The sequence below is a fragment of the Gracilinanus agilis genome, chromosome 6, assembly GCF_016433145.1.
Source record: "Gracilinanus agilis isolate LMUSP501 chromosome 6, AgileGrace, whole genome shotgun sequence".
NCBI classification, from domain to species: domain Eukaryota; kingdom Metazoa; phylum Chordata; class Mammalia; order Didelphimorphia; family Didelphidae; genus Gracilinanus; species Gracilinanus agilis.
This window is the reverse complement of record NC_058135.1, coordinates 257,922,376-257,945,215: the sequence shown is the minus strand read 5'-3', so window position 1 is coordinate 257,945,215 and position 22,840 is coordinate 257,922,376. Positions and strand designations below refer to the sequence as shown.

Sequence of the window (22,840 nt, the reverse complement as noted above, 5' to 3'; positions counted from 1 at the left end):
AATTCTTTGTTGATCCCATCAGTCTCCCATCCTCACATACCCCTTGCAGTTCCATCCTGGGTGTCAAAAAGAAAACAAGAAGATTGTAGAATCCCAAGCTCCCTCACATCTCTTCCCTCCCTCCCTTCCTTCCTTCCTTTCTTGGCTTTGTTCTTTCCCTCCTTCCTTCCAGTCTTTCTCTGGCTTTTCCTTCTTTGCTTTCTCCCTTCCTTTCTCAAATATTTTATTAATGCTCTTTGGGTTTTTTTGGCACCACTGTCATTCCCCAATAATTCCCCTCTTTCCCTTCCTCGCCTCCTACCCCTCTGAACTGAACCAATAGGTCGCTTTAGGAAAACAAATTGACCGACTGGCCAGGCGAGCCAGTGTATACCTCATTCTGCCTCTGGACTACCATCTTTCGGCCAAGAGGAGGGAGGCCTGCTTTACTAATAATTGTGGAATCAATGATCTAGAGCAGGAAGGCCTTTCAGGGTGTTTAATCCAAGGGTTCTTAATCTTTTTTAAGTCATGGGCAGTCCAGCGAAGCCACGGGTCCCTGAGCAGAGTAGTGTTTTCATATGTGTCTGGTAAGATGGGGAGAATTACATAGAAAACCATGAGACTGAAATAACGATGCCATTTTCTTTCCAATTGAAGAACATAGACCTCCTCAAAATCTGTTCACAGCCATGGATGGCCCCCAGGTTAAGAACCCCTCATATTGGTGAACGTTCCCATTTTACAGATGAGAAAATTGAGGATTGTCAAGACAAGGCCATACTGGTAGTAAATGCCTAGATTGGGATTTGAACAAAGGTCCTCTCCCTCCAAATCCAAGGCTTTTTCCTACTCTACCAATCTGTCTCCTTTCTAAAATCACCATTCTCCAGGCCATCTCTTAATAAAGTCTACATAACAAGGAGATCAAAGGGAAAGGGTGAAGGGGTCCGAGCCCTGGCCTGCTCGGCCTCACAGCCCAGTGTTGAGGCTGGCCCCCTTGCTTTCCAAAGTTCACCTTTAGGTTTAATTTCCTGAAACTGATCTGGTTTGGTTACCCCTGGCTTTAGTTTAGTATTGCCCAGAGGGGATATGACCGAGAACAGACTCAATTTTATTAGTTTTCAGTTTTTAAAGAGGAGGAGACAAGTTTAACCAACAACATATGACCATTGCCACCTTGGCATGCCCGATTCCCAACAGCTGTCTGCTGGGCTAGCAGCAAAAGTGATATTTGCTTTAAATTAAACATCTTGCAAAAATGCAGTCCCTCCCTCGGTAGAAAAGTGCGACTCGCTTTTAGCAGTAAGGCAGGGTTCCCCGGAAGACCCCCCAAGATCAGCTTCCTTCGGTTGTAAATGAGAGATTCTAGATTTAGAGCTGAAAAGGACATTGGAAGTCATCTGGTTCAACTCTCTCAGGGGAAGAGAGAGAGAGACAGAGACAGAGACAGAGACAGAGACACACAGACAGAGAGACACAGAGAGAGAGACAGAGACAGAGAGACAGACAGAGACAGACAGACAGAGACAGACAGACAGACAGACAGACAGACAGACAGAGACAGAGAGACAGAAAGACAGAGAGAGAAAGTCCTCAGGTCACCAAAGTAAACTTCTGTCCTCTGACTTCAAATCCAGCATTCTGTCCCCAGGTTCTCAGCTATTTGTCTTTTACAGAGAGCCCATCCTTATCTTGGGGCTCACATCAGATGCTATTGCTTTTGGCACAAGGTGGGAGGGCCAATGGCAGCTCTCTAATAAAAGGGAGCCCAGCATCAGCCTTTTCTCTCCCCCTCCCCGACCCCAAAATCCAGCAGGAAGAAAGGAGTTTACAGACTTGGGAAGGGAAAGCCAACTTGGACACAATATTACTGCCATTTCCTTCCTATCCAAAAAGAAATCGGAGATGCTGCTCTCCAAACAATGTTCCTGTAGCCCTCCGCTGCCTTTGATCTCCCTCCTCTTTCTGTGGCAGATTCTTGTCATGATAAATGCTAATTATTGTTTTACTGTGTAATGATGATCACTTCCGGCACTGGGCGATTGAATTACCCTGGGAGCCCCACCGGAGGCGTCTGACAGAGACCTCAGCTGAGGCCCGTTGCATGAACAGGAAGTTGATGGGTTTTTGCTTTCAGTTCCACCTCAGATGCTCATTACCTGAGTGACCTTCACTAAGCCTCAGTTTCCTCATCTGTAAAATGAGAGTGTTGGACTGGATAGCTTCTGAGGATCCCTCCAATCCTAGATCTGTGGTCCTACAAACATCTTACAAGAATACACAAGGAACTGAAAAGGGTGGGAATTCACCCCTATCACCACCTATGGTTTATGACTTAGTAGGGCAGCTACTGAGGATAGAATGCCCAATCTGGAGTCAGGAAGACTCATCTTCATGAGTCCAGATCCGGCCTCAGAACTTACTAGCTTTGCAACTCTGGGCAAATAACTTAACCCTTTTGCCTCAGTTTCTCCATCTGTAAAATGAACTGGAAAAAAGAAATGCAAACCATTCTAGTATCTTTGTCAAGTAAACCCCAAATGGGGTCACGAGGAGTCAGACACAACTGAAACAACTGAACAACAAATTAAGACTTACTAGAAGAGCCCTAGGGAGTTGCTCCCTAAAAGGTTAAATGGCTTGTCCAACATCACTTGACTAGCTGTCAGAGGCTGAATTTGAATCCAACTCTTTAAAAAAAAAAAAAAAAAACCTTACCTTCTGCCTTAGAATCACTACTATGCATCGATTTCAAGGCAGAAGAGCAGTAAGGGCTAGGCAATGGGGTTCAAGTGACTTGCCCAGGGTCACACTGCTAGGAAGTGTCTGAGGCCAAATTTGAACCCAGGACCTCTCATCTCTGGGCGTGGCTCTCAATCCACTGAGCCACCCAGCTGCCCCCAAATTCAACTCTTTTGACCCAAAACTAGTGAGTGCACTTTCCATTACATATTACTTTAGCCTTCAAGTCACTCCTTTACTCATACCCAAACAAACAAACTTCCTCATTTTCCTTTTCTCTCTTTTCCTCACCTTCCTCCAAATCTCTCTGGGCTTAGATTGGCAGGAGAGATTTAAACCTATAGAGTTTTCTTTCTAAATTCTTGCTATCCTTAGACTGTGACCTGGGTTTCATAGGAAAAAGTTGTCCTTCAATATATGAGTAATATACACTCCTTATATATAGGTTTGCTTTTTTAAAGGGGGGGGCACAAAAGGGAGACTACCATGTAGTCCCAACTCCGAGAATGGAAACATTCACAGCCTGTTTTTAAAAGAAAAAATAAAAGGGATTAGATTACATGAACTATTTGGAAACCATTTAGTAGGGCAATATAATTTTTATTTTCAGAAGCTTATGGCCCTACCCTACCCCAGAATCAGGCTCCTAAGAAAACAGGCAGGGCTGGGCAGGGGGGAAAAGGGGGACCCAAGCCAAATTTCTTCTGAAGGGAAGTAAGAGTAATTTCCTGTGTGCCCAGCTATAATTTCAGAGACACCGGGTAAGATGAGCTACTTTGCTGCCCTTGACCAATTGGGGGGAATTTAAGCAAAAAAGTAGCTTTCTGAATTACTGGTGTGAGTAGTGTATGTGTGTGTGTGTGTGTGTGTGTGTGTGTGTGTGTGTGTGTATGCTCACAGGTTCATGGGAATCACACTGGTTTAGACCCATTAGTCATCAGTTAGAGGGTAAATGGACTATTTAGTTGAGTGTACAGCTATGTTGTAGTAGGCTTGTTCATTAATGATGGTCTTTGGGTAGGAGAGATGAAAACACCATAGAACCTGGGCATTCATTTGTGGGTCTCTGTTGCATTCTTGATGAAATCCAACAACCAGAAAGAACAATAGCAATAAAGAATGCATATGGCCAAAATGGCAGGCGGGATTTCTTTTTTTTTTTTTTTTAACCCTTATTTTCTGTCTGAGAATTGATACTAAGACAGAAGGTAAGGAACCAAGATGGCGGCTCAGTAGCAGCAAAAGCTGAAGCCACTCTGAAAATCCTTCCAAACCAATCTATAAAAAGAGCCTCAAAATGACAGGAGTCAAAAACCAATAGTAAGATGGAGTCAGGGGGATCTCCCACTGAATACAACTTGAAAGGCAGGTAGAGAGAGTTGATGTTCATGGGATAAGGGAAAATGGGAAGCAAAACTGCACACAGAGGAGCGCTGACTGACCACTCCTTAGAAGGTAAGGGTTTAGGGGGCAGCTGGGTAGCTCAGTGGATTGAGAGTCAGGCCTAGAGACGGGAGGTTCAAATCCAGCCTCAGACACTTCCCAGCTGTGTGACCCTGGGCAAGTCACTCGACCCCCATTGCCCACCCTTACCACTCTTCCACCAAGGAGCCAATACACAGAAGTTAAGGATTTAAAATTAAAATAATAATAATATAAAATTAAAATTAAAAAAAGAAGGTAAGGGTTTTAAAAAATTGTTCTTGAAGCCAGGGGACCAGAGGAGTACCTGGGACCTTCCTTGCCCCTCCTCCCTCTCCAACCCCCCTCTAGGAGCATCCTTAGCAGGTGAGCACAGGTGGGATTCTTTTTTTTTTATTATTTTTTGAAACAATGCAGACAGACCCATCTACAACCAAGAAGACAAGATTCCTATTTTCCTCCCTCTCCCTAAAGAAACCTGAGTCTGCTCCCATCTCTTGGTTAGGAAAACTCAGATACTAAGTAGTCAGGATGCAAACTTGCCATTTCCAGTTTGTTTCTTTATCGATTCTGTGTATCCTATTTGAGGGAAGGCAGGTACTAGGTCTCCTTTTGGTGAAACGCCCTGTATTACATAGTGCTTGGCCTTTTGAGAGACTGCAGGGGATAATGCTAACAGTCTGAGAGCCAACTGGAGACATTTGGCACCCCTCTCATCGTACACCTCAGGCTTAGCTCCCATCAAACAACCAGCCAATCAGCCACCCCGTATTGATTAAGAACCATTTTTATTCTGGGCACTGTCCTAGGTGCTGGGGATGCAAAGACAGAAAACAAACAAATGATTACTAATGATGACAAACAACAGCTAAATTTATCTGGCTGCATGTATTTTGTTAGTTTTGTGGTAGATAAAACTAATCTATAGAATATCACTTTATACCTTTATGTCCTTGGGGAAGACACTAGACTCAGTTTCCTCATCTGTAAAATGAAGACTAGATAGAGGTTCCTTCCAGCTCAAGATTCTAAGGCCAATGATCACTTGCATGCAAAGGCAGAATGGGAATAGTAATAACACAAATAAGATTATTAAGCTTAAATTAGTCAATCTCTTTCCGACTGACAAAATACCTCCCAATAACCCTATGAGGAGAATACCACAGGTATCATTATAACCATTTTTAATCAATAAAATGATAGAAAAGCACTAATATATTTTCCCTTCTATCATTATTGGAATAAAATGGGTTATTAAGGTTAATCAAATTTCTAGGGTGAATTATCTGCTTTGTTATTCAAACAAAATCTTTGCGGACCCAGTTAGATGAAGAGATAAGGAAAAGAAAATTCTCTTGCATGGATTGGTACCTGGGAAGTGAGTTGGGGTTGTGGGAGAAATCCCCACAGAATCTAAAACAGCATAGCCAAGGAAGGGACAATAGAGAAAGTGTATATGACTCTAAGGCAGTGATGGGCAAATTTTGAGCTTGGTGTGTCAAAATTCGCCAAAAAAAAAAAAAAAAAAAAAATCATAACCCTGGTGGTGTGTCACTTCAATTTAAAAAAAAACCCATAATTTTGTGATGCATATAGTTTAAATAACAAAAATGTATAATTGTAATATATAACTGTATTTAATAAATCAAAAACTAATTATTTAAAAAAATCTTTGTGGGCCCCCTTTTCTCTAAGCCCTGTATGTACAAACTAAGATTTAAATGTGAAGACTGAGATGATGTTCAAGGAAGCATGAGCAGCTCTTTTTCATCACCACTGAGACCCTTTGGAGGCTTGTATTAATAAATAATTGCCATTGTAAGCATTTTACATATATTAGTTCAATTGGTTAAAAAAAAAAAAAAAAACACCGCCTGGATTGTAGACACTACATGTTTTGTCCTTGTTTTAGAGAAGAAGAAAATTGAAGCTCAGGTCATATGGCCTGCCCATAGAATCATAGTTGAAATGTGTTGGAGGTAGGATTCGAACCCAGGTCTTCCTCAAACCTAAGGCCTCCTATTATTCCACACTCAGTTTATGAAGGATTTACAATTAAATAGCCAACATAACAAAACTTGGAAGCCCCAGGTATAATAGCAAGAACACTGACTGGAGACCAAGATTCTAGTCCCCACTCAGTTTCTAACTTATACTATGAGTTAGCTTCCTTGTAGCAAAGATTCTTCATCTATAAATCAAGGTTTCATTCATTCAAAAATATTATATTTTGGGGCAGCTGGGTAGCTCAGTGGATTGAGAGTCAGGCCTAGAGATGGGAGGTCCTAGGTTCTAATCTGGCCTCAGACACTTCCCAGCTGTGTGACCCTGGGCAAGTCACTTGACCCCCATTGCCCACCCTTACCACTCTTCCACCTAGGAGCCAATACACAGAAGTTAAGGGTTTAAAACAAAACAAAACAAAACAAAATTCTATTTTATTTATATGTTTGTATATGTTAAATATATACATGATTTTGATAGGTTGCATTAAATACAGAATATACTTATTCAACATACTGTATGTTTATTGGCTGCTATATATGTATATATAATATAATAATTATAATTGACATAATATAATATAGAATGATTATAATTAATAAATCATAGGTTTAATAAATATGTGATGTATTTACTAAATATATTCTATGTTTATTAAATATGTGATGTATTTATTAAATATGTTCTATATTTATTAAATACATAATTGTTTAATGGTCATATAGTTATTGCAGAAATATTTATGGATTTATATTATAAATTATAGAACACATAAAATAACATATGAATTTATATATTGGTGTATTTATTATATAAATCCATCACCACCTATCTAATAAACTTACTCCAAATCATGTGTTTGATTGAATCTACATATTTATTGAATACACTTCTACATATTATTATACAATTTATAAATTATAAATAAATATAATAATATATAAATATATTATTGTATTTATATATAAATATAAATAAAATTATAAAAATGAATACATTCATTTTTAAATGTCTACTATGTGCAGAATAGAAAAGTATAGGGTCATAGTGTTTAGAGGGCTGGCCTTAGAAACTAGAAAACACGAGTTCAAGTCCTTCAGTCATTTAACATCTCTGTGAACCCAGGTACCTCTCTAAGAGACAAATGAGTTGTTGATCTGCACCAGAATTTCCCTCCACTGAGGAGATCACAGATCTAGACCTTCTCCCCACTCCCAACATGTGAAGAATGATGTGTGGATAATCAGGACGGGTCTCTGCCCTCAAGAAGCTTTTAGTCTACTAGAGGCTCATAAGGTCAAGTAGGTGGCACAGTGGATGGAGCACCGGGCTTGAAATCGGAGAGACTCATCTCCATGTGTTCAAAAGGAAATGGCAAACCACTCCAGTGTCTTTGCTGAGAAAACCCCAAATGTGGTCATGATCAACAGGACTGAAATGAGTAAATGACAGGCTGATATTTCATGGGGGAAGAGGGAGAATAAAGTGAATCAGCAAGTGTAAAAATGCTTAGAAAAGCTACAAATGGCACGTTGATTTATACCATGACCATTATTTTCCTGACAGAATGAAGTGAGAGCCCTTTGGGGGATGGGGTAGCGATTGGGGAAAGGGAAAGAGTTATGTACATGTTTGCCCAGTTTCTGTTTCTAGAATCAGCTAGAATTCTGTCCTCTCTGGTTGAGTCCTTTGACAAATCAGCTGAATTCCCCATTCCCCAGCCCTGGAGGCTGTAAATTTTATCCACATTTCACCAGGGTTGTTGTTCAGGATTACACAGAAAAGAGATGGTGACAGGGTCTGCATGAAACAGCTTAGAGGTGTGGAAGAACTGCTTCCAATCTGGTTGGGCTAAGCATGGGTTTGCTGGGGGTTGGAGTTTTTCATGCGTTTCTTTCTTTTGGTTTTGTTCCTTTTCTACTTCCAAATTATCCTCGTTGGATTTCAAGGGCTTCTCTTTTAGGGAACAACCATGTAGAGCCCAAAACTCCTAGGGGACCAGATCTAACCCTTCTCTAAGTGAAAGAGACTTCTAGGAAGTACATGATGCAATTCTTGGCCAAGTTGGAGCAGGATGTGGACGGATCTGTTTCTAGCAAAGGGACTGGAGAGGTATCGCGTGATACCCAGTTGCTGGCCCAAGCAAGACAGGCTTGGGCCGGTGTACAACAGCAGAACTACCGTGGAGCAAACCACGAACAGCTGAGAGAGCTAGTCCAAGAGCAGGGCAGGATTGAGGCTGCACTTCCACCAAACCTTCAAAGCTGGGGAAACAAAAGTTCTACCAGGGGCTACTTAGGAAGGCAACTCTTTGGTAGGAGATAGCAGAAGGATGAAGATGTGGTTATTTCAGTAGATCTAGGGAAGGACCCTAAGGTCCCCATTGAGTCAGAATATGAGATTAGACATGGAGACTTAGGTATTTGTTAAAGCCGTGGTCCATACAAATGTTTAGAATGCAAGGCAGCCAGATGGGTCAGTGGAGAGAGAGCCAGGTCCTGGGTTTAAATCAGCCTTACAACATTTACTAGCTGTGTGACCCTGGGCAAGTCACTTAAATCCAATTGCCTAGCCCTTACGGATCATCTGCCTTAGAACCAATGCTTAGTGCTGATTCTGAGATAAAAGGTAAGAGTTTTGTTTTTTTTTTAACTTTAGAATGCATAATTCAGATGCATGGATTCTCTAGTGTTTCAAGTGAATTCTGGATGTCCTTGATGGTATTCAGAGGTCTCTGAGGTTTTGTCCCAGTCCAGATATTGCCAAATCCATCTTGGCAGTCTTCCAGGAAGCCTCTCACTCTCTTGAAGGATGATCTGGATTTTAAAAATAATTGTTGTGAATTTTTAAAATAATGATGTACCTTCTAGCACCTTTGGGCAGAAGAGTTGAGGCAAGAGTGGCATGGATTGTACTGAGAAGGAAGATACTAAAAGTTTTGGAGTCTCCATTCTAGAGTTCTATATAGCCCAAGCTTTTAAGCATCGACTGGTCATTTTAGTCTAGATCAGTGGTTCTCAAACTTTTTTGGCCTCCGGCCCCCTTTCCAGAAGAAATATTACTTAGCGCCTCTGGATTTTAATTTTTTTTAATTTTAATAGCAATTAATAGGAAAGATAAATGCACGTGTGGCCATCACCGCTCGCCTGGATTCTTGCAGCACCCAGCAGGGGGCGGTGGTGCCCACTTTGGGAATCACTGATCTAGGTTATACTTTCCTCACTTCCCAAGACACCACCCTGGCAGCTTGAGGATGGATGGTGCTGGAGAATCAATGCGGACGCCTCTGCGTCATCCAGGTGAAAAGGAGAAATGCCCAGTGGCCTTTTCCAAAGCCTAATATCCCTGCCTTTTAAAGTAGTGTTGATATTCTCCCTTCCTGGCGTGGAGAGGAGAGGAGAAGGGGTAGGAAATTCTGCAGACATCCAGGGAAATGGCCCTTTGGGGGGTTCTAGAGTGGAAGCTAGTATCTGCTTTACGTGCATCGCCAAAGTGGAAGTGTTCCAATTCTCTGCATGGTCCCAAAGAGGGGGCTTTGTTTCCTTTGACTCATTGCTCTGTGATTACCAATTGGTCAGTCAACAAGTATTTATCGAGCCCCAACTCTGTGCCAGTCACTGTGCCAGCTGCTGAGGATACGAGGACAAAGAATGAAACCATCTCTACTTGCAGTGAGCTTGTAGCATAGTTTTATGGGCAGACAAGAAGTCTGTAGAAAAATATATTCAAGGGGCAGATGGTGGGAGTGCCAGGCCTGAAGGTGGGCAGGCTTGGATTCAACTGTGGCCTCCGACACTTTCTAGCTATATTATCCTGAGCGAGTCACTTAAACCTGTTTGTCCAATTACCTAATCCTCACTATTCTTCTGTCTTAGACAGACAAAAGGTAATTTTTAATTTAATTAATTAATGTGTGTGTATGTGTATATATAGATATAGATGTAGATATAGATATAGATATAGTCTCATGATTGTCAGAGTTGGTTAAGTGTATCAGCCCCATGCTTTAGGGCCTCATTCACTTCCATAAACACTTATTAAGCACCTACTGTGTGCTAGGCACTATGTTAGGTCTTGGAGATATAATAGGCTGTTAACTCATCAGCAAACATTCATCAAATGCCAATATGTTAAGGGGTCTCCTGGATACCAAGGATACAAATGAGAAAATCTGTATACAACACTTAGCACAGCATCTGGCACATAGTAGGGACTTAATCCATGTTTGTTCTCTCTCTCCCCTCTCTTCCCCCATTAGACCATAAATTCTTTGAAGATGAGAACCATGATTTTGTCTGAGTGTCACTAGTGCCTAGCCTCGTGTCTGGCCCATAGTAAGCATGAATAAACGTTTGTTGGCATGAATGAACGAATGAATGAATGAATGAATGAATGAATGAATGAATGAATGAGGAAGATGGGGCAGACCTGATCATTGTCTTCAGACGTTTAAAGAGCTGTCATGCAGAAGAAGCGTTAGACTTGCTCCGCTTATCACCTCAGGGCAGAGTTAGGAATAATGCTTGGAAACTGAAAAGTAGCCCATCTGAAGGGGCCGTGGCATGCCAACCTAGAATGGGCAGCCTTGGGAAGTAGTGAGCTTCCTGTCACTGGAGGATTTCAAGTGGAGACTGGATGACTTTTTGTTGGATACAGCATAAAAGGAGAATCTATCAAGGGGTGTATTGAATTCCTCATTACCCGTGGAAGTCTCCCCAGGCACTGAGGCGCTCTACCTCGGGTTCTTGGCTCCCCTTTCCTTGTCTGCCCCTCCACAGGCTGTAACCATCCCACTTCATTTCCTCTCCAGGCGTGCTCTCCCTGCCTGCCTACTTCAGCCCTTACAACGACGGCTCCCTGGGCAACGATGAGCGAGCCGATGCCTACGCCCAGCTGGAGCTCCGGACACTGGAGCAGTCCTTGCTGGCCACCTGCGTTGGGAGCATCTCTGAACTGAGTGAGTTTCTCTTTTCTTCTTGGGCATGGCTTGAGAGCGGGGATGGCACAGCAGTGGGAGACGGAGGCAGGAACTGGAAGATGGTTTTCTCTTCCTCTTCCTCCTCCTTTACTTCCTCATGGCCTAAGGAATATTTTCCACAGAGTCATCACCATTCCAGTAGCAAATCCAAGACAGTGGAGATGTGGAGGACAGTGAAACCCAGGAGCTCCCCTCCTCCCCCGCAGAGCTCTTGCCCGTCCTTCTCTCGCTTACTTGAGTAATAGCTGGGCATAAATGGCCTCCCCCGTCTCTACCGAATTCACCCCAGTGATATCATTAGAGCAACTGAGGATTGGGGAGGTAGTGGGGGGGGGGGTGTTCTGAGGGCAAAAAGAAACAATAAACCAAGCGGCATTGAGGTAGGACCTTGCCATTTCCCTCTCCATCAAGCCAGGCTGCTGATCTAGCTGGTGATGGATTCCTGGCCTTTTTTCTGTGAATAATAGACTTCATAATCCTTCAGTGCTTCTCTCTTTCTGTCTGTCTCTCTCTCTGTCTCTGTCTCTCTCTGTGTGTGTCTCTTTCTGTCTCTCTTTCTCTTTCTGTTTCTCTGTCTCTATCTCTCTGACTCTGTCTCTCAATCTCTCTATCTCTCTGTCTCTCAATCTCTCTGTCTCTCTGTCTCTGTCTATCTTTGTCTCTCTCAATCTCTCTGTCTCCTTCTGTCTCTCTGTCTCCTTCTGTCTCTCTGCCTCTTTCTGTCTCTGCCTCTCAATATCTCTGTCTCTCTCTGTCTGTGTCTGTCTGTGTCTGTCTCTGTCTGTCTGTCTGTCTGTCTGTCTGTCTCTCTCTCTCTCTCTCTCTCTCTCTCTCTCTGTCTAAAGATCATATACAATAAACTACAGGCAGGTCTAGAGCAAAAATCCACTCTCCCCACTGAGAAAGCCCTGCCTGTGATAAAGAAGGGGAAGAATAGGATCCAGCAGGTTATGGCGTCTCTTATGATGGGATCCAAAGTAAGAATTTCTCTTCACTTTGACCTTTTTTTTCTTTTTAAACCCTTACCTTCTAAGGCAGAAGAGTGGTAAAGGCTAGGCAATGGGGGTTCAGTGACTTGCCCAGGGTCACACAGTTAGGAAGTTTCTGAGGCCACATTTGAACACAGGATCTTCCGTCTCCAGGCCGGAGTCTATCCACTGAGCCACCCAGCTGCCCCGCTTCATCTTGGCCTTTGCCCACAACAAATATTTACCCAATAATGGTGCCACAAGGGCCCAGGTGTTACCTATCTGAACCGAGTGCCACGGGGCACTTGTCCTTCCCATCTGGCAGCACTCAGGAGTAGCAGCAATAGTGATCCTGCACGTTCCGGGGGTCCTTCCAAGGCTAGACGTCTCAACAGACAGCTGAGCACACTCGTTTCTATGCGGTCGTTTGCTTGCTGTCTCCCCTATTAGACTAGGAGCTCACGAAGGGCAAGAACTATCTTTAGCCTCTTTTTGTATCTCTGGGGCTTAGCACAGTGCCTGGAACAGAGTAGGCACTGAATACATGTTTATTGGGGGCAGCTAAGTGGTTCAGTGGATTGGGTTCAAATCCTAGCTGTGTCACCCTGAGCAAGTCACTTGATCCCCATGGCCTAGCCCTTTCCTCTCTTCTACCTTGGAACCGGTAAACAGTATTGATTCTAAGACGGAAAATAAGGGTGAAAAGAAAAAAAAGAAAATACATATAAGGTGGCTCAGGCCTGGAGATAGGAGGTCCTGGGTTCAAATCTGGCTTCAGACATTTCCTATCTGTGTGACCCTGGGCAAGTCATTTAACCCCAATTACCCAGCCCTTTCCTCTCTTCTTCTTCTTCTTCTTCTTTTTTTTTTAATTTTAAACCTTTAACTTCTGTGTATTGACTTATAGGTGGAAGAGTGGTAAGGGTAGGCAATGGGGGTCAAGTGACTTGCCCAGGGTCACACAGCTGGGAAGTGGCTGAGGCCAGATTTGAACCTAGGACCTCCTGTCTCTAGGCCTGACTCTCACTCCACTGAGCTACCCAGCTGCCCCTCCTTTCCTCTCTTCTACCTTGGAACCAATACTTGGTATCAATGCTAAGGTGGAAGGTAAAGGTTTTTTAAAAGGAAGAGAAATACACCTGGCCAGTCCAGCCTCGTGAAGGCTGCTGTGCTCGAGGCACTGGCGTTCTTTGGGTCACTTTGATCTGGGCTGGATCAAACATGGTCCAGTGCAGCATGCACGGGAAGGGAGGGAGAAGCCGGCCTCCACTGGCCCTCCCAATGGTGTGGATGTCCTCGCCCCATCCGTCACTTCCTCCTGGCCACTTGGGCCACTCGTCTTTCAGGAAGGCCCGGCGTCTGCCCGCCTGCGGTGCCAGCAGCTCCTCTGGGCACGTGTAAGCTGCCGCCAGCTCAACACAGTCTTTCTCCGATGGCCGGCCAGAAGACAGACAGCTGCCACCTGCTGCAGCCGAGGGGAATCGGGGGCCTTTTCCCTTCCTGAGCCCACTGCCCAGTTCCCAAGAGGCCCGGGATGCCCCCTGCCGCCCGGATGCCATCCTCCTCTGACCCTTCCGTTCCTCTCTGAGGTCCTCGAGGCCTCGCCAGCTGCCCTGCTGTCCCCCCCAAATACGTCCCTGGCGCTTCCCTCTGCAGTCATCTGAGCCCCAGTTGTGTCGGGACCCTCCCGCGAGAGTGGAGGCTTCTCCAGAGGGGGAGCAGCTCTCCTGACGGCCTCCTTTCCGTCTCTGGCACTCGGCACGGTGCTTGGCACCCCGTAAGCACTTTCCCATCCTGACTCACGCCGGGCCCAGAGAAGGTCCTCCGAGGTCCTGCGTTCCCTGGGAGCAGCCCTCCTTCCTCCCTGCCCGAAGCCTGCTCCCTCCGGCCCTCCGCGGGCCCCAGCAAGGAGGACGGGGCGCTGCGCCTGGACCAGAGCCGCCTCCGAGAGACAAAGAAGCGAGCGAGGCCGCCATACTTGGCCTTCCTTCCCTCCCGGCGGGTGCCCCAAAAGCCCAGGAAGTCTGACGTTCTAATGAATGGACGTCCGCACCTTACCGAGCCTGCCAGGCAGGTTGGGAAGTATCGGTCTCTACGGCCCGGCGCCTGCAGCAAGCTGGGAAAGCTTCCCTTTGTTCTTCGCCCCTCCCCACCTGGGAAAACTTGGCGGGATGGAGAGGGGGCGGGGAAGAGAGAAAAAGGGAAGAAAAGAACTACTTCTCCCTCGCGGGCAGGAGACACGAGGCGGCGGCGCTAACTCTGCCCGGGAGCTCCTCTTATCTGCCGCTCCACCAAGAGATTTGAAACGACTGACATGAAACCTGGAGGACCCGATCGTCCCCCCTTTGATGGTTCATTGGTGGGGAGAGGGGGAAGGGAAGAAGGCGGCCTCCCCCCTTCTTCCGTCCCTTGCTGCCTCTTCCTGGCTTTCACCTTGAGAAAACGTGGGTGGCTGTAGTGGAAGGAGCTCTGGCTTCCGAGGCACGTCCAAGGCTTTGGATCCCAGCTCTGCGCCTTGCCAACACTGAGGCTCTCTCTAAATAACAGCCATAAAAAAAAAATCAATTAATGAATTAATTAATAACAGCTATTTTGTTATCATTATTAGCCTTTACATCATCTTTTTTTTTTTTTTTTAAACCCTCACCTTCTCTCTTAGAATCAATATTGTGTACTGCTTCCAAGGCAGAAGAGCCAACAGGAGTTAAATGATTTCCCTGGAAGTGTCCGAGGTCAGATTTGAACCCAGGAATTCCCCAGCTGCCCTCCGTCATCATTTTTATTATGATTATTGCCCTTTCTAACTAGCTGTGCAGCCCTAAGCAAATTGTTTCCCGTCTCGGTCCTCAGCTCTCTCCTCTCGAAAAGGTAAGAGTGAGGCCGGATGAGCTGCAAGTCCTGAATCCTTTAGGGTAGCTGGATGGTGCCGTGGATAAAGCCCTGGACGTGGAGTCAGGAAGACCCGAGTTCAATTCTGCCCTCAGATCCTTACTCTCTGTGTGACCCTGGACAAGTCACCTAATCTCTATCTGCCTTAGTTTCCTCATTTGTAAAATGGGGATGAAAAGAGCACCTCTCTCCCAAGGTGGTTGTGAGGATTGGATGAGAAGTCATAAAGCACTTATAAATATGGTGTCTGGCCCATAGTAGGCACTAAAGAAATGTTAGCTGTGATCTGCTTCCATCACACCCTTGGGGCAGTCCAAGAAGAAGCCAAGGGGACCTGGGCGATGGGGGTGAAGTGACTTGCCCAGGGTCACCCAGCTAGGAAGTGTCTGAGGCCAGATTGGAACCCAGGACCTCCCATCTCTAAATCTAGCGAATGGGAAGAGGAGAAAAAGCCTCAGACAAGAAGAAACGTGTGGAGCGAAGCGTACTTCCAAGCCCCTCCGGTCTCGGATTCCAAGCAGACAGACAGTCCAGAAGACGCCGGCTTTGGGGGGAACCAGTCAGCGCTGGAAGGAGAACGTGTGCGTCCTTATTTGAAAGGAGGGAGACGGCCCAGGCCTGGGCTTCTTCCCATCCATTCCGAGGTGTTAGCAGGGCTCCACCCTTGGAGCTGACCCTTCCACCACCTTTCCTCGGATCGTCCTTTAGAGGTAGAAGGGTCCTCCAGAGGAGCCGGTTTATTTTTACAGACCAGGAGACTGAGGCCCAGGAAAGAGAAAAGTGACTTTAGGGAGACCTTGGAAGCTGCTGCGCCGTCCTCTACATTCTGCCTGGAGGCTGCCAAAGACTTATAACAATTCTTTTTTTAATTCCCTTTTGTTAGGCCTTTGAAATACCATTTCGACACAGTTTTGATTCGATGCTATTGGCTTTTTCCTTCCTGTGGCCCTGCCAAGAGTTAGGACATTTGGGCTGGGAGAAACGGGAGCAGGTTTCAACTTATTACAGCCGAGAGAGCCACCCAGAGGGGAAAGGCTGAGGCAAGTGGCCTGGCCAGGAGGCTGATGAAACAAGTGGCCTGGGCCCTGGGAGGCCGGAGGGCAGGGCCAGGCCTTGCTGCTTAACCACCGGTGCTCTTTCTGCCCCAGCTTCCAGACGGAGACGCTCACAGCAAACGAGAAAGGAGAGAAGTGTCATTTGAGGGATACTCTGGGGCTTGGACCTACCAGAATTCTTTGCGTTTCCCCAGAGTGGTTTTCAAGATTTTTTTTTTTTTTTAAAGAAGAAAAGTGTTGGGGATGGGAGGGGGCCTGCTGCTGCTGGGATGATCTGCTCAAGCTTTGTGGGCCGTGTGCTAATGAGGGTCACCCCTGGCCCAGAGCTGGGTGGTTTTCTCATTAACTTTGTAACCTGCTTTCATTTGAGAGGGGGTTCCCCCCCCTTAAATGTTTCTTTTAACACTTCTTGGGTTCTCCTGGAACACAAGCGAACGTTTGTACCCGGGCCTCTGAGGAAGGCGGCTTCCTCCCCTCACTCTTTGCCAGGTTACCTTTCCCCTCGCCCTGGGCCAACTCGGGCATGGGGTGGGGGGAATTGGGGAATCTAGTTCCCCAGATACTCTCTGCTGGGACTGAAGGAAATGAGTCGCCAGAAGGAGACTGGAGCATTGGTTGGGGGTCGAGATGGTTATGGAGGGGAATTGGAGATGGGCTCTTTTGGGCGTCTTCATTAATCATCCCCTGCATCCAGCAAAACTCAAGAGCAGGAACTTTGCCTTACTAGAACAATGAATATACCTTCCTCATCCAGAGATGTGATATTTAAGAATGAAATAGTGTACCGAGAGCTAGATTTAGAGATGGGAGGTCCTGGGTTCAAATTTGGCCTCAGACACTTCCTAGCTGTGTGACCCTGGGCAAGTCACTTCACCCCCATTGCCCAGCTCTTACCACTCTTCTGCCTTGGAACTAATACACAGTATTGATTCTAAGACTAAAGGTAAGAGTTTTTTGTTTTTTGTTTTTTTAAAAGTGAATTGATTCTACCAGGAGCTAAATTTCAGGCTCAAATAAATGAGTTAAACCAAGATTTAGCTAAGTTTGAATGCTGGATCAGCTACTTATTTATTCCTCGTGTGGCCTTGGACAAGACACATCACTTGGCCTGATTTCTTCACCTGCCTTGGTTTCTTCATCTGGAAAGTGAAAGGGGTTGGGCTAGGTGGCTCTTGGAGCTTTAAAGCTGTGATCCGATGGCATTTCAGGGACAGAATCCAGGACTAAACCTACCCCGGCCCCAACCCTGATAAGAATCTCTGATGTTCCTTATGTTCAGAAGTCTAGGGCACAGCTGATTTGTATCACTTCTCTGTTCTCTACCTCAGGCCTTCTTAGGCCTGTAGTTCTGGAGCAAAACTGAAGAATCTACTCAATTCTGCTGAACTAGAGAGGTCAGAGATAAGGCCATCCGGATCACAGAAGGGCTGCCACCTCCCACTCCCAGCCTTCCCAGAGCTGAGGTGCTTGCAGGTGCCCAGAGCTATTTTGGTCCCATCCTTTCTCAGCATTGTCACACTATATACAATGAAGGGAGATTTCCTGTACTGAGCTTGGGGAGAGCTGGGGAGAGGGGGATGTTGATAATCAACACCGATCATGGGAATCTAAGGGTTTGAGAGCCTACCGGGGGCACATGTGACAGGATTTAGAGATCACTCAGTCCAACCCAAGGAAAAAATTGTGACACTTTGTCCAAGGTCACTTGGGTAGTAAGAAACAGAATAAGGCTCATAGATCTAGAGTCAGAAAGGAAGGCCCTCAGAGGCCAATCTAATCCTACTGCCTCATTTTAAAGATAAAGAAAAATGAAACCTGGGGCAGCCAGATGATTCAGTGGATGGCAATCCAGGCTTGGAGACAGGAGAACTTGAGTTCAAATCTAGCCTCAGACACATCCTAGTTGTATGACCCCAGGCAAGACATTTAATCCCTGTATCACTCTTCTGCCTTAGAACCGATAGTATTGATGTTAAGGCAAGGTAAGGGGTTTTGAGAGACAGAGAGACAGAGAGACAGAGAGACAGAGACAGACAGGGACAGAGACAGAGAGAGACAAAAGGAGAGGAGAGAAGAGAAGAGTAAAGAGAAGGAAGGAAGGGAAGGAGGGAGGGAGGGAGGGAGGGAGGGAAATAAACTGAGACCAAGGGAAATTGCCCTACTCAGCCAAAGTCACAGAGGTAAAATAAATTATAGAACCAGGATTTGAAGCCAAGCTCTAATCTCCAAATTTGGTGACACTTCTACTGAGCTAAATTGCCAAAGGCACCCATTTCCCAGATATAGAGACAGTGGCCTCTGTCCACCATGAAGATCTGATAGGTCCTCTGTTGGTGGCCTGAGACCTAAACCAGTGGGCAGTTGGGACTTAGCAAAAAAAAAAAAAAAAATAGAGAAGAGGCAGTAATGGATTTCCTTAGCCAAAAGAGATGGGGAAACCACGCCTGCCAGGGCAGGGAGGGAGAAGGATGATGAAAAAGAAACCATATTAGCATAAGCTCCCTAGGAGACCTCTGGCCCTGCCAAGTGTCTAATTCAGCTGTTAAGTCAAGACCAAAAGTGAAAGGCCGACCTAATTGGTGTTGTGTGTCTGGATGGCAGTTTCACCCTCGCCCCTTAGCTCTGGGAGTAAATAATAATTAGGGCTAGAAGGAATCCCGTTCTCACAGCAACCCAAGAATCTTTCCCTAAAGCTGAAATGAAGCCTGTGGAATGAAAACTCAGACTCTGTTTCTCCTTTCTCCTCTCTTTCTGGTCCCCCCTCCCCCAATTGTGTGCAGGTGATTTGGTCTCCCGAGCTATGCATCACATGCAATGCCACCATCCTCTGTGCCCAGGCACCAGTCCAGCCCGCCAGGCCCGCCAGCCGCAGCAGCCCATCACTTGGTCTCCTGATGCCCTCCACACTCTCTACTATTTCCTGCGCTGCCCACAGATGGAGTCCATGGAGAATCCCAACCTGGACCCACCAAGAATGACCCTGAACAATGAACGGTAGGGGAGCTGGCGAAGAATGGGTGCTGGGGGAGGCATAGGGTGGGAGGGTCCTACACATGGCACTCAATGACATGCTTGTTGGCAGACGGGATTGGGTAAGAGGCCAGAGCCTCCGGGGGCACTGGGGCTTGGTGCCAGTGCCTTACCACAAAGCGTATGTGAGCTCAGGCAGGGGCTTCAGCTGGCAGCCCAAGATGGCGCAGGGCCCAGCCAGGATGTGTAGCTAAATTTCCAGAATGGGCTTCATTTAGGGTCCCAAATCATAGAATGCTACAGCTGGAAGGGACTTGGAAATGATATCATTTAAAAGAAAAAGAAAAAACAGACACAGAGCGAACCATCGTTGCTCCTGGGTTAGTGGCAAAATCAGGACTAGAACCCAGCTCTCTTCCAATCCTCAGTTTTTTCCATTTCACAACCATACGAAGATGAGCCTGCTACAGGCCTTACGAGCTAGATGGACACATGGAAAAGTCAAACAATCAAAACTCTTTCTATTAGCAAAGTCTTTCCCCTGGTATATATCCCACCCCAATCCCATTAATCTCTAATTGATATGATCAGGACCTGCTTGCTGGGGGACAACGTCCAGCCCAGAAGGGGAAGTGATGTTGAAGGTACTTCTAGCAGCAAAAGTGAAGCTGCTACTTTGATTTAGACTGCATCCTAAAATCAGAGAATTGGGACAGCTAGAGGACTAGAGCGAGGCCTAGAGAGGGGAGGTCCTGGGTTCAAATTTGACATCAGACACTTCTGAGCTCTGTGATCTTGGGCAAGTCATTAGCCCCAATTACCTAACCTTTATCTCTTTTCTGTCTTGGAACAGATACTTAATATTGATTCTAATATAGAAGGTAAGGTTTGTTTATTTTTAATAAAATAAAATCAGAGGACTTCTAGTTAGAAAGAACCATAGAGATCATCTAATAAGTATGTCTAATAATTATCTAATAATCTAATCTAATAATCATCTAATAATTAGAGAAAGTGCTCAATTTCCTTTGCAGTGGTTCCCAAACTTTTTTAGCCTACCGCCCCCTTTCCAGAAAAATATTACTTAGCATCCCTGGAAATTAATTTTTTTTTATTTTAATAGCAATGGCCCTGTGGCCATCACCGCCTTCCTGGATTGCTGCAGCACCCACCAGGGGGCGGTGGCACCCTCTTTGGGAATCACTACTTTAGCAGCTAGTGAAAAGAAAATTGTCATTTCATCCAAGGTAGTTCACAGACTGCACCCCCAAAATCTAATCCATAGATCCCTTTCGAATCTACGGATTTGGAATCTCAAATTAAGAACTGTCTCTTGGGTCAATAGATAGAGGGCCAAAGCCAAGAGGACCTGAGTTCAAATTTGGCCTCAAATTCTTCCTATCTGTGTGACCCTAAGCCAGTCACTTAACCTAATTGCCCTCCCCTTACCCTTCTGTCTTTGAATTGATACCAAGGCAGAAGGAAAGGGTTTAAAAAGAACCTGTGTCTTGGGTCAGTGGATAAAGCACCAGAAGTCGAGAGCCCTGGGTTCAAATCTCTCGGTATAGTAAAGAAGACTGCTTTTTAGAGGGTGGCTCGTTCTCCAGGCCCCAGTCAGAGAGCTGAGCGGGGCTCCATATTGCCGAAAGACTTAAGCCATGGCCAAGAGGCAGCTTTCCTGGCCATGGAGAGAAAATGGAAGGATTCCTCGGCTCAGTGGGAGGAAGGAGCCCCAAGCCGAGAGGGCCTGGGATGAGAGATGATGCGGCGCCGCCCCCTCCGGGCTCCCCAGTGCCTTCGCCTTAGAAGGGTTCGGTCACCCCGGGGACCCCGCGCTGTGGTTCCAGCGATCAGACGTCTGGCCGCTGAGTCTTTCCACGTAGGGGCGTCTGCTTTGTTCTCTGCCCCCCTCGTCCCCCTCCAGCCACCCCCTGAGCCCGTCTGGACTAAGTAACAGCCTGAATAACTGTCGGCACGGATGCTGCACCCGAAACTCCGGCCGGCCATTTCCTGTTTTGAGGAGCCCCCCATCACCCACTGGGACCCCAAAGCTCGCGTGTACCACACGGAGGTGCGCGTGCCGAGTCCGTCTCCGGGGAGGGGGAGAAGACGCCGAGGCCTGACCCGGCTTTGGACTTTCTGCTTTTACCGGCACCCTCTTTCCCCGAGCACCTGCCTCTGCCCGGCCTGGCCAGCCTCCGTGACGGCCGGTTGGCCGAGTGCTTTCCCTGCAGCTTCTGCAGAAAGCGGGGCGACTCTCCAGCCGCAGCTCGCCCGCTTCTAGAACACTGGCTCAAGGGGGCTGCGTCCATCCGGGTCTAGACCCGCCCTGTGGCCGATGGAGGGGACTGAAGCAAGCCGGTGCTGAGCTTCCTCCCAGGCCTGCTCGTGCCCCTCTCTGGGCCTGTGGCAGACAGTTAGCCAGGAGTGACCGCCACAGGAGCCAGGAGAAAGCGGGTGGCTCCAGGGGGCCACCTCCCCTCGGGCACGCCAGCTCCACCTGGGCGCTGCCCGCCATGACACGAGCCTGGGAAAGTGGAGAGTGCGCGGCTCTTCCCATCACCCACACACAATGCCAGCTGGGTGCCAGCTTCTCTTCGAGAGCCCCGACAAGCACCAGGCAGGACCACACGTGGCCACGGCCCTGCCCTACAGGCCGGTGACCCCTGGAGTGAAACGGGGAGCTGGGGGGCAGGAGCCGAACTAGGAAGCCATGGGAGAGGCGCAGGCTTGCCTGCAGGCACGGGGGTTGGCACGGTGCCAGCCAGGCCCCAACTTCCCTGCAATGCTCACTCTGGCCAGGCCTCGCAGGGATGGATTGGATCCCTGATTCAGAGCCCTTAGAGCCCTCAGAAGGGAGACTAGAGGGGAGGCTCATGAAAGAAACGAGTCCAAGGAGGAATTTTAACCCTTTCAGCAATTATTTTTATTTTTTTAAAACCCTTTCTGACTTCGTATCCATTCTAAGACAGAAGAGTAGCAAGACTAGGCCATTGGGGTAAGTGACTTGCTCAAGGTCACACAGTTAGGAAATATCAATGGCCAAATTTGAACTCAAGTCCTCCTGATTCCAGGCCTGGCACTCTTTCAACTCTGCTCCCTAGCAGTCCCTATTTTTCAAAATTGAAATGATATCTTATAAATGTCATCCCTGTAGGGGAGCTCCCACAGTCAGACACGAGGGTGGGTGGATCTGGGAATTTTCCAGTAGGAGGGAGTTACAGGATCCAGTTTAAACCAGAACCCGCTGACTCTGGGTCAAGGAGAAGAGAAAGGAAAGGCGATTCCCTAGTAGGGCAGTGATGGGCAAACTATGGCCTGCGGGCCAGATGCAGCCCCCTGAAATGTTCTATCGGCTGCTCAACATTATTCCTAATCTGACGAATACAATGAGTAGGATACGATACAATCAAACCTAAAAAGAGTTGCCTTAGAAACAGACTGACAGAGGAGCATTTCCTTTCCTTCAGCCCCTCTTTAAAAAGTTTGCCCGTCACTGTCTTAGTCAGTACTCTCAGTGACCCCACCATTTCCGGGAACAAAGCATTGATTTCCTTCACTTCATAGAGGATGTGTCCTCTGTTTCCAAATATTCTTCTTTCTTCCCTCCCCAAGGAACCATCCCATGTATCCATGAACTGAAAAAAAAAAAAAGGAAGGAAGGAAAGAAGAGAGAGAGAAAGGAAGGAGGGAAGGAAGAAAAGAAAGAAGGAAGGAAGGAAAGGAGAGAAAGGAAGGAAGGAAGAAAAAGAAAGAGAGAGAGAGAGAAAAAGGAAGAAAGAGAGAAAGGAAGGAAGAAAAAAGAAGGAAAGAAAAAGGAAGGAAGGAAG

At 46.6% G+C, this 22,840-nt stretch overlaps 1 protein-coding gene across 1 annotated transcript in view; it reads left to right on the top strand.

Moving 5' to 3' along the window:
• The window catches only part of ABTB2 (ankyrin repeat and BTB domain containing 2), a 130,877-nt gene that overhangs the window by 69,036 nt on the left and 39,001 nt on the right, over positions 1–22,840 (top strand). The window contains exons 4-5 of the mRNA XM_044681848.1: positions 10,961–11,107; positions 18,821–19,034. Coding sequence (XP_044537783.1) covers positions 10,961–11,107; positions 18,821–19,034 — 361 coding nt within the window. The remainder of the gene's footprint in view (positions 1–10,960; positions 11,108–18,820; positions 19,035–22,840) is intronic.